This window comes from Leucopleurus acutus (genome assembly GCF_964270905.1).
Source record: "Leucopleurus acutus genome assembly, chromosome: 4".
Lineage (NCBI taxonomy): Eukaryota > Metazoa > Chordata > Mammalia > Artiodactyla > Delphinidae > Leucopleurus > Leucopleurus acutus.
Window position 1 is genome coordinate 141,010,282 of NC_139146.1, and position 17,955 is coordinate 141,028,236.

A 17,955-nucleotide genomic window follows, 5' to 3' on the forward strand; every position below is an offset into this window, starting at 1 on the left:
TTCTAAAAGAAAATGGAAGTATATGGGGGGTTGTTATAAAATGCTTTTTCTTTCACTGATGAGAATCTTTTTCCCGCAATAAAGATTTTAAGCAAATAAAAGGAACATGAAGTACAGGAAAGAAAAGGCTGGATATAGTCATGAAAAGAAACAGGGCAGAACAAAGACCCATTTGCACAATGACTCACCATCAGAAAGAGGTCTTACTAAAAGATTAAGTTGTGAGAGTCATTTATAAAATTACAATAAATGATTTTGACAGTTTTGCAGTCATTTCAATTCCAGGGATAATGTAAGCTGTGGGAGTTGGAGAAGTTATGTATTTGGAAATCACTAGAATAAGCAGGGAGATCTGCTAGTCTATTTTCCTTAAACTTACCACCAACTAGGTCAGTTGCTAAAAACTGAGTTGGTTAAAAAATAAAAGAAAGATATTTGCTGAGAAATACCCGGAGGAACTGTGCTAATGACTGTGGTAAAAGCAGAGTATATAACTAGAATCGTTCAACTCTAAGTTCACAGTAATTACTGAAAACGTGGTCCCTACGGTAAACGTGGATTTCCTCACTTCGTACTAAGAGAACGAGGACATAGTAAAACACAGTGAAGGAATATTTTTAGTAAAAGATCTATCTCCATCCTGTGAAACACCTTGGGGAAAAATATGAAGTAAACAAAGCTAAAGAGATTGGCATCTGTAGGTCACAGGGCAGTCTTCATGTAGGGATTAATGACCTTACAAAAATAGACCCCAGAGAGATGCCATGCTTCTTCCACCATGTGAGGTTCCAGTGAAGAGACAGCGGTCTATGAACTGGAGAGCAGGCCCTCACCAGAATCTGCTGGTGCCTTGGTCTTGGACTTCCCAGCCACCAGAAGTGTGAGGAATACCACCTAGTCCAGGCTATTTTGTTATAGCAGCCCACGTGGACTAAGACGTATGGCATAAAAGTCCTTTTATAATTTGACCCCTACTCTCTTTCCAGTTTCAGTTTCTGATTGAACTAGGTTTCTTCCCCACCACTGTGACATTGTATATGTTGCCTCCATTGCTTGGGATGTTCTTCCCATAATCCTTGTGCCCTCACATTACCTGGGTAAAGTACACTGTATTTTCAAAATCCAGCATTCCCTGATCCTGCTTATCAAATTCACCCCTCTTCCCCAATATTCACACACCATGTTGTAATTGTTTCCAAGCTGTTAGAACCTATTTGGTAGCTGAAGACTTGGAGTAGATGAGATTATCCACAGAAGATGTCTTTTTACTGCGTCCCTACCATATTGGGAATATAAGCTAAAGGATACAAATCATATCCTCAGTGAGCTGTCTAGTAAGAGAAAGAGAGAGGTAAATAAATTACCACAATTCACTGCGACTGATAACACCATGGAGGTTATATACAATGTATAATGGGAAGCAATCACAGTTCCATGAAGATCATAGAAATTTCCATAAACAAGGTAACATTTAAACTGAGTTTTGAAGCCCAATAAAGCATGTTCTAAGCAGAAAAAGGAGAAAAATTTATTCCACAAAGAAGGAACACATAAAAAGCACTACTATCTGAAGCTAGAGACCCTAAATTTGTAATAGCAACATTCTGTACCACTGGGTGATTTTTTTACCAGCAGCTGGAGGCTGCCAGAATTGAGAAGTGGAAAAGGTAGATGGCTGATATTATCTAAGGTTTGAAGAAAAGGTAGGTAAAAGGAGAAGGGTAAGAGAACACACCTATGAAACACCCATTTATCCATCAGAATCTAGGTGAAATGTCAGTCCCTCTGTGACACTCTCAAAGACTCTTACAACTATGAATTGAACCCAGTTCTCTGAACACTTTGTAATCAGCTCTATTATATAATGTGTTATACTGTATTAAAACTTATCTGTTACTTGTCTATCCAATCGCTCCAGGGCAAGGTACCAACTAATGCATGGTGGTACCCAATTAATGCTAGTTGAATAGAACTGCCCTGTGCTTAAGGAGTTTATAACTGAATAAAAAAAGGCATACACACATAATTAATATACACCGAAATAAGTTCAACTAGAGGGATGCATAAGCTGTCCTACAGAATACTAAAGATGGAGCAACTGAGTTACATTTATTCATGTTGTAGAAGTTGTAATTACTTTTAACAGAAAAGAAGATTGAGCTTATAAGGAGACTGTCTTATATTTTAAGAATTTTCTCATCAAGAATGGAAGTTTTTTTGGTAGCATTACCAATCGCTAGCTTATGCAGAGACTAAACTTTGCACTTTGCATTAAGCTAATCAGGTCTCAGATTACATTTTTTCAAAAGCAAACATATGCAAAAATGTTCTTGAAACTTCAGACATCATTTTAGAAACTACTTTGTTTTTATCTTATCCCTCCCACATGCACACATCAGAAAGAAAAGGTGATCAATCCATAAGTAAGTTATTATGAGCAAAATGAAAACATTCTGTTTGCTCCTTTAGTACAAGGAGGAGAAAAGACGCGTAACGCTTAAATATGGGCAGAGAAAATTACCAGCATCTAAGTGAACGCACCTCAGAGAACACTGTGTGCTAAAACCCAGAATTTAAATCCAGATGTCTCTTAAAAAAAAACCCCACTACTCCGCCTTTTGGAGTCTCAGTTTGGGGTTTATCACAACAAATACTAAAAAGCAGGTCATAAAATCAACCTTAGTCAAATCAACTAGATTTGCTTGTGGAAAGCGCTAATTTGTTAAGGGCATCATTCCTCACTAGCAGTTATCCCAACACATAACTATTATGCCACACAATTCATTTTGATATGTCAGTAGAATATAGAGTCCACTTGTGATGGTTACTTTTATATGACAACTTGATTGAGCCATGGTACCCAGGAATTTGGCCAAACATTATTCTGGAGGTTTTTGTAAGGGAGTTTTTGGATAAGATTAACATTTAAATCTGCACATTTTAAGCAAAGCAGATTGGCTTCTACAATGTGGGTAGACCTCATTCTATCAGCTGAATGTTTGAATAGAACAAAAGACTGACCACCCTGAACTCTTTCCCCCACGTGCCCTGGAGCAAGAGGAATGCTGCCAGCAGAGTAATTCACGTGCAGGGTCATGAAATCTCACATAGTATTCTGTACTACTGCTCCAACTCTGTATAACTAGAGTCAGAAAAGAAAAGTGACTTTGACTCTATCTAAATGTGTTGGCTTTCTGAAATTTCAAGAAATTACACAATGCATTGTTTGTTTTTTAACTGGTAATAAAACAGCCAAAATTTCCAAGTGAAGGCATCTGACAACAGAAGGCACTGAATGCTACTAAATTCTAGTAAAAAAAATTAAGAGTATAAAGATTCTCTACATTATACAGTTCACTGTATGAATACCACCTAGAATATTATACCTAAACTCTATCTTACTAAGCACATGAAACGTTCACACTTTCTCAGTTATTGATGATTTTTGAGGAAAGAGGTTGTGTTTATTTTTACTTATTTGTTAATCTTTTTATTTTTGAAATAATTGATTTATAATATTATATTAGTTTTAGGTGACAACATAATGGTTCAATATTTTTATAGATTATAATCCATTTAAAGTTAGTACAAAACAATGGCTACATTTCCCTGTGCTATACAATATATTCTTGTTGCTTATTTTATAAATAGTAATTTGTGTCTCTTAATCCCATACTCCTATCTTGTCATCCCCCGCGCTTCCCTCTCCCCACAGGTAATCACTAATTTGTTCTCTGTATCTGTGAGTCTGTTTCTGTTTTGTTATATTCATTCATTTGTTTTATTTCTTAGATTCCACATATAAGTGATAACAGAGTATTTGTCTTTCTATGTCTGACCTATTTCACTAAACATAACGCTCTCTAGGTCCATCCACGTTGTTGCAATGGCAGGATTTCATTCTTTTTTATAGCTGAGAATACTCTAGTGTGTGTATACATACACCACATCTTCTTTATCCATTCATCTGATGATGGGCACTTAGACTGCCTCCATATCTTGGCTACTGTAGATAATGCTGCTATGAACATTGGGGTGCATGTATCCCAATGATCCAGTGTTTTCTTCAGATATATACCCAGCAGTGGAATTGCTGGATAATATGGTAGTTCTATTTTTAGTTCTTTGAGGAACCTCCATACTGTTTTCCATAGTAGCTACACGAATTTACAATTCCACCAACAGTGTACTAGGGTTCCCTTTTCTCCATATCCTAGTTAACATTTGCTATTTGTAGACTTTTTGATGATAGCCATTTTGACAGGTGTGAGGTGATATCTCATTGTGGTTTTGATTTTAGTTCTCTGATTAGTGATGCTAAGCATTTTTTCATGTACGTTTTGGCTAGTTGTATATCTTCTTTGGAAAAATGTCTATTCAGGTCTTCTGCTTGTTTTTAAATTGGGTTCTTGGTTGTTTTGATATTGAGTTGTATGTATAACTAGCAGTTATCCCAACTGGGATAACTGGGTTGTTTATATATTTTGGATATTAACCCCTTATCAGTTATATCTTTGCAAATATTTTCTCCCATTCAGTAGGCTGTCTTTTCGTTTTGTTGATGGTTTCCTTTGCTGTGTAAAAGCTTTTAGGGTAAATTAGGTCCCATTTGTTTATTTTTATTTCTTTTGCCTTAGGATACAGATCCAAAAAAATACTGCTAAGATTTATGTTGTGATTTGTTATAAGACAGTAAAATGACCATGAACCACACACAGTTAAGAATATGGTATATAATACTTTTGGCCTTAGTATTCTTCATCAAGATCTTACTGTACAGCAAATAAAAATAATACAGTATCTTACATCCAGTTAAAGAGATGTATAGCTGACTTAGCATACATTTCTTCAACTCTTTTTCAATATGCTTCTAAAAAGTGTTTCTTAATTTGGAACCTTTTCCACTTTCTGGCTATTCTTCCCTTACTCTCAATATTTCAAGCAAAGAGTTAACCTTTTACTCTCTATTTTGCCTTTAATGTTACTACTGTTTTTCCTATTTCAACAATATTTGCAGTTGGTCATTAATATTCATATACATTCATAACTCAAAAACTGAAAATTGCAGTAGGTAATAAATGAGTAACAGTGAAAAGTGAAATAACTTTGCTTTTGTTTATTTACTTGGTATAAAAGATATTCCCATGGTATGGCATCTCTTCCAGTTTTAACATAATAGATAAACTATAGGTTTACACTGATTAAGATTCATATAAAATCAAACCTCCAAAAGGAGAAAAATTTATTTCAATTACCTATTTTTCTGGCTAGTGTTTCTTTTTCTTCCTCTAAGCTAAATGTTAGAAATTTAAAAAATGATTATTAATGCCAAGTAATTAAAATATTTTTTAAATTTATAAAATAATTTATATTCATATTTCATTAAATCCTGACATACGAAAATTCATATAACATTACAAATGTCTAAGAGGAATCTATGTAAAACTACACTGCATAAAACTACATGTAGAACTAAATTTATATCTATGTAAAACTATATTAAAATGAAGTAAGAAAAATAATAAGCAATCAAGTTCACACTGTCAGGGCTGAGTAATACAAACTAACAAAAAATGAATATCTCAATTTATAGCTATAAACATAATTCAAAGGCTGATATAATATGACCTTGTAATTGTAACCAAACAATTATCTGGTGGCAAAATTAATGCTCCACTGACTGTAGTTTTGAACCTTTGGGGGCTGTAAATTACTAAATTGAGAAATTTCCTAAAATGTTTATCAGACCATTTAATAATCATTCATTCTAAAATAAATAATTAACATTATTAATTTTAATTATTCTTTAGGTACTAATTCTCAATAGGTAAACGTTTGTCCCTGAATACACAAAGGAAGATATAAATCATACTGAACCTCACTATTCTACTAAATGACATTGAATCTGAGACTGTAAAACTACACTGTACTTTCCATACTTAAGAAAATCTTCCTCTAGAATTAACGCTCTCAGCAAATAATTTCATTATAAATAAACTTCAAAATAATAAAAAAGAAAAATGTTTACTATTCTTATACTGAGTAGGCTAAAGATTTATGGTTTAGAGGTACCTGTTCTTGATTTTTTTAAGAAAATCATTCTTTAATTAAGACTATCTTAACATGAAAAAGGATTTTTATATTAAGTCCAGAGGTATTATATTGAATGGTGAAGCATTAGAAGGGCTTGCCACTAATATCAGAAACTAAAATAAGATACTACTCATACCATTGTTATTTACTATTTTGCTGGCCGTTCAAGCCAACTCAATAAGTCAGCTATAGTTACAAGGGAAAGAGGAAACAAAAGTAACAGTTTATGTTCTGACTGCAAAACCCAAGAGAAGTAGCTAAAAAATTATTTTAACTAATAAGTGAGCTCAAAAGGTAGCTGAATACAAATAAAAGATATAAAAATCAATACAGCTTTCAAACTGATCTCTAACAAAACGGCCTGGAAGTTATAATAGGAAAAAGTCCATTTGCAAAAACAACCAAAATAATGTAGAATACATAGGAAAAATGCTTTAAATAAGATATATATGGAAAGCATGTGAACCAAATTACATAATCTTAATGAGACATAAAGAAAGAAAACTTGAATAAAAAGATGTAATTTATGTTTTTAGAATAACAAACTATTAAGAAGTTTTCAATTCTTTCCAAATTAATTTATAGCTTATCCCAATTTCAACAGCATTCTCCAGGAATGCAACAAAGTATTTACACAACTTCTCTGATATAACAAACCCATGAAAATAAAAAAACTTTGAAACAGATTTATGAAGAGGAACTTTCTCAATAAAGCTACTATAATTAAAATAGCATGGTTACAACACAATAATAGACAAACAAATTCATGGAATAAAATAAAACCCCAAGACTGGCCCAATTATATTAAATTAAGTAGTTATTATATGATAAAAGGAACATCCTCAACCAATAAGGAATAGATTAAATAGATTAAATGACACATGGTGTTGGGAAAATTGATTGTCTAGAAAATAATAAAATTAAATCCTCACCTATACCATATATAAAAATAAATAATTGGGGGCTTCCCTGGTGGCACAGTGGTTGAGAGTCTGCCTGCCAATGCAGGGGACACGGGTGCGTGCCCCGGTCCGGGAAGATCCCACATGCCGTGGAGCGGCTGCGCCACTGAGCCTGTGCGTCCGGAGCCTGTGCTCCGCAATGGGAGAGGCCACAACAGTGAGAGGCCCGTGTACCGCAAAACTAAATAAATAAAATAAAATAATAATTGAACATAATAAAATCAAATAATCATAATAGCAAGAATACATGTATTTTATATAGAGTCTTCCTTTAGCAAAAATAATGATTCATTAATTTCTCAAAATGTCACATTTATAAATCCCAAAGTCTACCTAATGGTGAAACTTTAACCTTTGTTTTACAATGCCAAGTGGGTACTCAGGAAATCTGAATTACAAGAGGTAAAACTGAAAGCATTTAGACTATGTAAGAAAGCTTTCTAGAGGAAACAACCATCATGACTACCAAGTACTACAAGAGCTAAAAAGCAGTATGCTACTGCCCATACCTTTAATATCAGGTTCAAACATCCATAATCACAGCAAAGACACTGAAAACAGGTTAATTTAATCAATCTATTTCTTACTTTAAAGCATTTTCCTTTAAACATCAAACTACATTTTTCTGTTGAGAATATATAATCCTTTTTTTTTACAGTCTCTTTAATTCAATTCACAGAGCTGCTGAAAAAGTAGACATTTCTATTTAAAAGTAGAAAAAAAGGTTTGTATAGAAGGTATTTCTGTTATACAAGTATATTACACAGCTTGGGGCAGTAACAGTCCAAAAAGCTCTTCTCACCCACTGATACTTTAAGCCTGGGAGGGAAGAGGTCTATCACGTAGGGTCTGGTTCTTGCTTGATTTGAGAGCTTCTATCAGTCTCCTGTATTTCTTCTGTTGCAGGAACCTCCAACTGGCTTGGCTCGGCTGATTCTTGGATTACGGGCCTTCTGACTCACTCTGATCAACCAACTGGTTATTAATCACAAGTCCTGGAAATGGTCTAATGACTGTGAATTTAATGAACTCAGCACGTGGAAGGCTTACCCGAGGGTGTGCCATTCTGATGACCATCTACTTTTGGCATTCCAAGGCTGGAGAAGATACTCAGAAACAAAGCCAAAATTAAGTTCATCATTAAAAAGCCTGAAATGTTTGAGACAGCAATTAAGGAGAGCACCTCCTCCTCTAAGAGCCCTCCAAGAAAAATAAATTCATCGCCCAATGTTAATACTACTGCATCGGATGCTGAAGATCTTAACATCATTCAGGTGACAATTCCAGACTATGATAATGAAAGACTGTCAAAAGTTGAAAAAGCTAGACAGCTAAGAGAACAAGTTAATGACCTCTTTAGTCGAAAATCTGGTGAAGCCACTGGTATGGATTTCCCTGTGAAAGTTCCCTACAGGAAAATCACAATTAACCCTGGTTGTGTGGTGGTTGATGGCATGCCTCCCAGAGTGTCATTCAAAGCCCCCAGCTATCTGAAAATCAGCTCCATGAGAGAATATATAATTCTTATTAATTCATTTCCAATTCATTATACTAATTAAAAGTCCAATCTGCATGCCTCATATTTTTTGACATGTTCAGGACATATTGGGTTAGTGTTTAATTTGAGAAGCCAGTTAACATCTATCAAGCATATGGCCACAGAAGACCTACAGGTAGCTGCAGTTACACAGTTAAATGGGACCCTGTCAGAAACAAATGTTAGGAAGACACAGCAGCACAAACCCATCAGCTTCTCCCTCAACAACTTAGTGACAGTAAGTCAGTATTAGTGTTTTACTGAGGATGGTAGATCTTTTTCAGTATATATCTGGCATATAGTATCATTTCAAATCACATTTCTCTTACATATTTTACTGTCAGGAACATAAGAAGTTTTTCAAATTTAGCAAACTTAAGAAGCAAAAATGGTATCATTTATTAATTAGCTAGTGTAAGAAAATCCAGATTCTCTGTCCATGCTTCAATCACAAAATACAAATACCAATGGAGGCTTATCTCCTTCTGGAGATTGTACATAATGAGAGCTTTCTTTGCCCCTTATGAAGTACAGTGCTTAAAAGCATATTAGAAGGCAAACAGCACCCAGTAACCATGTTATTATCTTCTGTTACTAATCTTGTGACCTGTGAAAGATTTCAAGATGGTCTTTCTCATTATTTCAGATTCAAGCCTTTCTGTGACCCCTCTTCTACGAATTCCTAGATATAAATATATTTGAATATATACTGTCTCTTCTTTCTGCTTCTGACTAACATATATCTTGGACCTATATGCTACTACTTCCTTAGAATCTAACCGTAGGATAATGAACTTAAGGTTCATTATTTTAAATGGCCTCTTTTAAAAATGTCTGCTCCTCCACTGAATAACCCAACTACATTTTATTGATGACAATGATGATGATTTTGTTTCTAAGCTTCATTTCCATCACATCATACTGGCTGGTCCAATTCTTAAACCACCCATAATTCAAGAAATGATAGCCTATAAAACTCCAATAGAAATATTTATAAATATTTTATAAAATTTTAAAAATGAGATTCAATATATAATCAATAATTTTAAAACGTTTCATGAGATATTTTACTTTTGAGGAAGCACTAAGTCTTTAAAGTATAGTATGTATTTTACACTTATGGCATACCTAAATTCAGACTAGCCTCATTTCAAATGCTTAATAGCCATGCAGAGAATGGATACTGTATTGGACAGCACAAGTTTAGAAGATTCCTCTGGAAGGCTAATGAGCATAGTATTCCCTGCGTTTTTCCATGTTTAACAGAATTTTGCTATAGCCTTGATACTTACTGAGCATCTTGGCTCAATATAAAATTCTTATTCCTTTAGTTTTCTGAAAATACTGCTCTAATATTGAATTGTTTTGCATATTGTTGTTGAAGAGTCTGATGCCAAGCTAATTTTCTTTTCTTTTTAAATAACTTGATCTTTTAGCATGGAAGCCTGGAGGATTTCTCCTTTGTATTTATTTTTACCTTTAAAGTCTAAAAGTTTTGCTAGACTTCTCCGAGGTCAATTTTCACAAGTACATGCTAGGCCCTTTCAACATACAGATTCTGGTCTTTTTATACTTCAGAAAAGTTCATACTTTTAAATATTAGCTCTGTTCCACCGTTTTGTTTTTCTCCTTGAGGATTCCAGTTGCACATATGTTGGATCTTTTTGCCTGTCTTCTATAATTAATCATTTTCTCTTTGATCCTTTATTCTGTCTTCATTTTGCCCACTTTCCTCAATGCTCCTTATTAAATTTTCAGTCACCTCTATTCTTCCTTGGTATCTTGTAATTTAGTCTTACTTTTTAAAATGATTCTTTTCTTCATTATCTTCTAGTCAACTCTTACTTTACATCTTCCTAGTAATTATCCACTTTGGTTCCAAGTTTCTGAATTTCTTACCCAGGTATTCTTTTTCCTTTGCATAATTGCAAAGGCTTAAGGATGTTTAATATAGGTCATGGTGTTCTGTTACTGATAACCACTTCGTGGGTGGTTTAGGAGAAAACAATTCAATAACTAAAATGTTTTGATTCTTATTTTCTGCTTTGTTCCTTGTAGCACCTATGTATGTATATAGCCTGCAATTTCCTATTCAGTGTATAGTTTTTCTTTTCTTTAACTAGCAGTAAAAGTTGTATGCAGTAAGGGTAAGGATGAATTCTCAGGTTTTTTAGTTCAAAAGCTCCCTCTTCTGAACTTAAACCAAAGGGGGTTATTAGTGTGTCTTCTAACAGTATGATTTTCTTATTTCTACAGAACACTTACTTTCTCCATCTTGCATCCTTCTTTTCCTTCAACACCACGTCTACAAGGGAGAACAATTTCATCCCCCAAAGTGGCACTCTCCTGATCTGTTGCCTAGGGTCCTGTGTACTTTTAAGTCTCCTCCTTTTGATTCCCAATAGCCAATGCTCCAATTGAATCTAAGGCCAGATCTTAGAATTTTCCCACCAAGTTAAGACTTTTTCTTTCTAAAGGCAATTTTAACTGTAAACTATCACCCCTAGGCTCCTGATTCAACCCCTCTCGTCCTTTCCATGTGGTCTCTGCAGTCTTCATGAACTCTCTCTAAAAATGGGCTCTGAAGCTGAGTAGGCTAGATTTGGATATTAATTTCTCTCTCCTAATAATCTGAAGTTCTTAGTGTGTCTCCAGGGCATAGGTTATAGATATTTGATTGTATCTGATTTTTTGTTGATTTGTATGGCTTTTTAGACTGCATAGAAAAATTCAAACTTAGGTGGCCACCACTACTCTATGGCAATCCAGGGGTCTTAATTCATCAAGAATTGTCAGTGTCTTTTTAGTTGACCACGTTCTCTAGTTTAGTCTAGTCTCCTCTACTCTTAAAATACTACCTTTATTTAGTAAAAACTGAACCTTTGGTAATTTATGATTAGCACCAGTCATAAGCCCTCATTAATGATGGACACAATAACTAAAAGAGCCACATAATACAAAACTATATAAAGGAGGTGAACACCATAATGAGTTCAGCTTGCAAAGAAAACTGCAAATGTATCACTCTGTGATACATTGGATAACGTAGGGTAAAAAACTGAAATCTAGCTATTACTGTGAAAGAATTAAGTGAAATAAATTTTCATTTCTACTAAAGCAGCAGCGATCTTTCACGCTCAGTAAATGAAGATTTAACAAGGTTATTGAAAAACAGTTGATAATAAATTTCAAAGTCCCTTACTTGGGAAATAATTTTGATACATGACAGTAAGTCTGTTCAGAAATATTAAAGGCATAAAGCAGACTAAAAGCAAACGACAACAGACAATTCTTACTGTTAGAGAAGATTTATAATCTACGTTAGTAGCTTCTGTACATAATTTGATATGTTTAGGATTATAGCCTAGTAGGGAGCCAAAAATCAACACACTGAATAAAATAAAGAACAAGCGTTAAGAAATAACCTAAGAATTCAACAGGTAGATGAGTATTACCAAGTTAGGAATATGGAACTAGATACTAAATACTTTCTTCTTTAAAAACAAGTAAACTGATGTTCTTTCATAGGGTTTTCTATAGATAATAAACAATTACGTGACACTTGTATGAAATAGGAATTGCCATCGGGCAATTGGTTAAAGTTAAAATACAAAGGTATATGAGGCAATGAGAAAGAGGAAAACAGCCTAATCCGTCAGGGAAAAAATTGAAAGTGGTGCTGGTGATCATGCTGGCACTGTACTGTGGTTCCCCCAGCCAACAAGAACATGGTCCCCATGCTCTTACAACAGAACAGAATTTTTATTATGAATAGACTGTTAATTTTGCTTATTTGGGGGCCTTTAATTCATGCTAGTAGTTTGTCTTATAAGGTGGTTCAGATGTCATACTCTCTAAGGACAATTCCTGCCTTAATGTTTACGGATAAAAATGTGGGCTGTTCTACATTTTCAAATAAGCATGAAATAGAATAACCGACACTACAATTCAACAAGCATTTACTGAGAATCTTCTAACTATTCTCTGAATCAAAAGAGACCAGAATAAACGGGCTGATTTCTTGGCTGGTAGCCTTCATATATTTACTAAAAACATTTTAAAGCTGAGATCTGAAGTATTTATATGAGTGAATGAATGCTTCTATATTAATTTAGATCAGAGATTTACACAAAATGCTTGCTCAAACAAAATGTTTTCCATAAAGTCTAGTACGTATTCAAATTTTCAACTTTTGTCTTTTAAGATCCTTACATATACTAGATTTAATGCCCCCTCAAATTTAAGAAAACACTCTGAAGTCATACATCAAAGCAAAAATTCTAATTCAGATGATAATCTGTAATATACAATTCAAAAATACTAAATTCCCACAGTGTAAAAACTTAAAAGCATAATTTCTTTCCTCTCAGAAATGTCCTTTCCAATGGCAGGTTAGTAAACTGTAAAATAGAACTTTAAGATTAGATTTCCATTACACACATTACCATCTTGTAAAGAATGGAGAAATCATTCTTTCTTGATCAGGTGCAATTCTAGTGCAAACACTGATATTTTTTAGTTAAAACACCTGACACTAGGAAGAATTATGAAATTAGAACTTCTCTGTGTAAAAAAAGCCAGTATAGATTCTAGGTTATATGCTTTATAATTTTGCCTTTAAGAGCATAGAAGTAGTGACGGAGCAAACATTTTATTCAGGGAAGTAAGAACTTTATAAAATAAACATTTCCCTGGTATTTAAAAAAATTTTTTCTTGCTTAAAAGCTAGATGTTAATTTTATAAAACATACCAATTAATATCTATAAAATAAATATATAGCTCAAAGGGGAAAATGGTTTATAAATTTTCTTCCTCTGTAATAATAATTTGAAACTATTTTAAAGAAAAAGCAAAAATTTAAGACAATATTAAAATCTAGTTTCTGAAAACACTTTCACATTCTATAAACTCAGGAAAAAAGCTGTACTTTACTCAGAATGTAGTTTTTTATTTTGTAAACTAAGAGTTCAAATTCAAACTCTGTATTCTGCCAGAGCAAGGCAAGTACCCTTACAGGGACTGTTTCCTTATCTTTTAAATGGTGATGTGTATAATACCTCCTCATGGGTCTATAGGAAAGATTAGATTAGACAACAGATAGAAGTCTGAAGTCTAGTGCTGAGTACACAGTGGATGCTCAATCAATGATAGATATCATTTGTAAGTCAAAGACGGAACATCTGCATGAACCACCTCTTCCTACATCAAATTCTTGTGTGTTAATAGTCTCAGATGTGAGGACAATTATGAATTTTATTACAGATTCTTAAGAAGCCATATTCCTTTTGTTCCCTTCCTAAGGAGTCAATAATTAAATTGGTAGAGTCTGTTGTTTTCATTACCACTTTGTAACTATTTGGCCTTAACATTTTATGATATATAATTTCAAGACCATTTTCAATAAATGGGTCCAACGAATAACTCTGCAATGGGTCTGAAATTTAGTTCAGCAACTATATACACTTGTCAATATTTCCTGAATCTGTTCTTTAAAAAGCTATAAAATGTTGCTTCCTTTTTTCATTTCTCTTCAACAATTTCATCTATCTGTGTACCAGTCTTTCCAGGAGAGGGCTGAGCAAGCCTCCATGTATAACCAAGGATCTCACCTCCGTGTCCTTCAGGTCCTGAACAAATGGTCCATTTAGAAAATACTACTTGTTTTTAACACAGAGAAAAAACTGGGCCATTTAAAACAAAATAAGTTATAATAAAACAACGCTTGAAAAAAAATGAACTTGAGATACTCACTTTATACAGACTGATTACAAGATTACGTAAATCTGCCTATACAGGCATGTGTAAAACTCAGGTCATTATGTGGTTCTATCCAAAAGAATATTCTGTGATCATGGAAATAGTTTATATACCTGTGATCCCCAATAAGGTAGTCACCAATCAAACATGGCTATTGAAAGTTAGACTAAAGAACTTAATTTTTAATTAAATTTAATTGTTAAAATTTAAATAGCCACCTGTATCTACTATAATGGAGAGTACAGCCTTACACATTCTCTCTTATTTTTCTTTACCACTGTGACCCTTATCCAGATGTTTTTACTGAACTCCTTATTTTAAATCCCTTCTCTGATATCTCTAAGATTAAATAGCTTGACATAATTATAATCTCAAAAGCAAAATATTACTAAAACAGAATTTTAAAAGCTACCTTAAATGTGCTTTTTGATAAAGAGTACTGCAATCAATTATTTTAAATTTTCTAATCACAGTTTACTAAAAAAGAAAAAAGAAAAAAATTGCATACATATCAGAGTGCTTGAAACTGAACTCTAACAATACAGTCTATTCTTCCTCCTGAATTATTTGTCAGCTACATAATTAGTCCCAGGATAAAATAATGGCATAATTAAAAACAAGCACAGCATAAACCACAGCACAGCCAAGGAGAATTAAGGAAACAAATGAAAATTATTCTGTATCTGTCTATTCATTGTGATAATACAGAAATTAGTGAATAGAAATATGATGGATCAAATGTAACAATACAATGTATTAGTCAATGAAGAGTTGTATAATTTTTATCTCTTATTTACCACGCCACCAAAGATCAAGTGTTACCTCAGTTTTACAGGATTTCTGGATGACTGCTGATGGCTCTTTCCAATTAAACCTAAGCATACACATTATTTTAAAGTAAAATGATTAAAAAGATCTCAGAAAATAAATTTCAAGTGTTTTAAGCTCCCCCTCTCTTTCTTTCTTTCTCTCTTTCTTTCTTTTCCTTCCTTCCTTCCTTTCTTTCTTTCTTTTCCTCTCTGTTTCTCATCCCCACATGTAAACACAGTCTTTTTTTTAAAGCGTAGTTAGGTGTTAAGAAGAAAAACAACTTTGGCGCTTATCTGTTAAGAACTGCCTCTCTCTGGGACTAGTATTAATGTCATCACCACCAATCAATTCCACCTTTCTTCTGCCTATCAACTTGGCTTTCAGTATCCTGGGGGAGGCGAGGTAAGTAGGAGGGTGAACATGTAAAACAATCTCAGTATTCAGGGACAGGATTCAAAAGAATTCAAGTTATGTGAATGTAAGTTATGTGCTAAACTATATACCAATTTCTGAATGACTGTTGATTTGATTTTTTGTTTGGCATTTGAGTAAACATAATAAAACTTAATATTTTTTTTTACATCTTCATTGGAGTATAATTGCTTTACAATGGTGTGTTAGTTTCTGCTTTATAACAAAGTGAATCAGTCATACATAAACATATGTTCCCATATGTCTTCCCTCTTGCGTCTCCCTCCCTCCCACCCTCCCTATCCCACCCCTCTAGGTGGTCACAAAGCACCGAGCTGATCTCCCTGTGCTATGCAGCTGCTTCCCACTAGCTATCTATTTTACGTTTGGTAGTGTATATATGTCCATGCCACTCTCTCACTTTGTCACAGCTTACCCTTCCCCCTCCCCATATCCTCACAGTATGGAGGTTCCTTAAAACTTACTATTTTGAGCCAAGGCTTGAAGTAGACAATCCAAGCATCCTTCTAAACTATCATCAGTTCTGTCAACAGCTGTTATCTTCAGCTTCTTCAAGGTATCACTGAGATTATCTGCTTAGAGAAAAAAGAGCAATCAGAAACCTCTCTAACCATCATGTTACATGATAAACAGTACCACTAACAGGCATAAGGCTCCCATATGGTGAATTAATTTCCACATACATTCCAAAATGGCAATGGACTATACGATTACATATTTTTTAAATAAAATTTTATCCATTTAACTCCTATAAAATATTCATTCTGTATCTGTAAGATACCAAGAATATTCCATAGATAGTCACAGAACATCTTTTCAGCATTCTTGTACCTTATTTAGCTTGTTCAGGAACAAGCCATGGTTAACTGGAAAAAAAAAAAAGGTCTACAAAAAATTACATAGCTTTGCAAATAATACTTTATTACATTTTTGGCTTCCTCTGTTGTATTTTAAATACATAAAATGAAAATGAAGGTTTAGAAAAGTTTCAAAATGATATGACTTAAAATAATAGTCTGATGACTATAAAACCTGTTTTAACAATCCATTTAAAAACCGCTTCAAAGTACTGCTTTAAGCCAAAACATGTACATTTTGGATTTTAAAGCAATGCTCTCCTCCTAAATTATACATGGATTCCTCTAGACCATAGACTGTTAAAAATCTTTTTACACTATTAAAAATTATTTAGGACCCCAAAGAGGTCTTCTAAAATTTTTTATTCAAGTTTAGCTGATGTATAATGTTATATAAATTATAGGTGTACAATATAGTGATTCACAATGTTTAAAGGTTATGCTCCATTTATAGTTATAAAATATTGGCTATATTCTCTGTGTTGTACAATGTATCCTTGTAGCTTATTTTATACATAATAGTTTGTACTTCTTAATCCCCTACCCTTTTACTTCCCCTCCCCACTTCCCTCTCCCCACTGATAACCACTAGTTTGTTCTCTATATCTGTGAGTCTGTTTCTTTTTTGCTATATTTAATAGTTTGTTGTATTTTTTAGATTTCATATATAAATGATATCATACAGTATTTGTCTTTCTCTGACTCATTTCACTTAGCACAGTACTCTTTAGGTCAGTCCACATTGTTGCAAATGGCAGAATTTCATTCTTATTTTATAGCTGAGTAGTATTCCATTGTGTGTGTGTATATATACGCACAGACACCTCCCCCCAACATCTTCTTTATCCATTCATCTGTTGATGGACACTTAGGTTGCTTCCATATCTTAGCTACTGCAAATAATGCTGCTATGAACATTGGGGTGCATGTATCTTTTCAAATTAGTGTTTTGATATATATACCGAGTGGTAGTTCTAGTTTTATTTTTTTGAGAAACCTCCATACTGTTTTCCACAGTGTAGCAACAACTTACATTCCCACCAAAAGTATACAAGGGTGCCCTTTTCTCCACATCCTCACCAACATTTGTTATTTGTGTTCTTTTTGATGACAGCCATTCTGTCACTTGTGAGATAATATCTCACTGTGGTTCTAATTTGCATTTCCCTAATGATTAGTGATGTTGAGCATCTTTTCATGTGTCTGTTGGCCATCTGCATGTCCTCTTTGGAAAAATGTCTGTTCAGGTCTTCTGCCTACTTTTTAATCAAGTTGTTTGTTTTTTGATGTTGAGTTGTATAAGCTGTTTATATATTACGGATATTAGTCCCTTATTGGTCATATAATTTGCAAATATTTTTTCCTATTTAGTAGGGTGTGTTTTAATTTTGCTGATGGTTTCCTTTTCTGCGTAAAAGCTTTTAAGTTTAATTAGGTCCCATTTGTTTATTTTACTTTTATTTTCTTTACTTTAGGAGATGGATCCAAAAAATTAATGCTGCGATT

At 33.7% G+C, this 17,955-nt stretch overlaps 1 protein-coding gene across 8 annotated transcripts in view; it reads right to left on the minus strand.

The window, feature by feature from the left end:
- Positions 1-17,955, minus strand: part of RAP1GDS1 (Rap1 GTPase-GDP dissociation stimulator 1) — a 156,266-nt gene that overhangs the window by 104,076 nt on the left and 34,235 nt on the right. For 4 of the 8 annotated variants that reach the window (XM_082838437.1, XM_082838432.1, XM_082838436.1 and 1 more), the window contains exon 2: positions 16,057-16,167. In XM_082838437.1, coding sequence (XP_082694563.1) covers positions 16,057-16,167 — 111 coding nt within the window. Of the gene's footprint in view, positions 1-7,857; positions 15,826-16,056; positions 16,168-17,955 lie in introns of those variants that run through there. The other 4 variants (XM_082838434.1, XM_082838435.1, XM_082838431.1 and 1 more) reach the window with 4 other exon arrangements.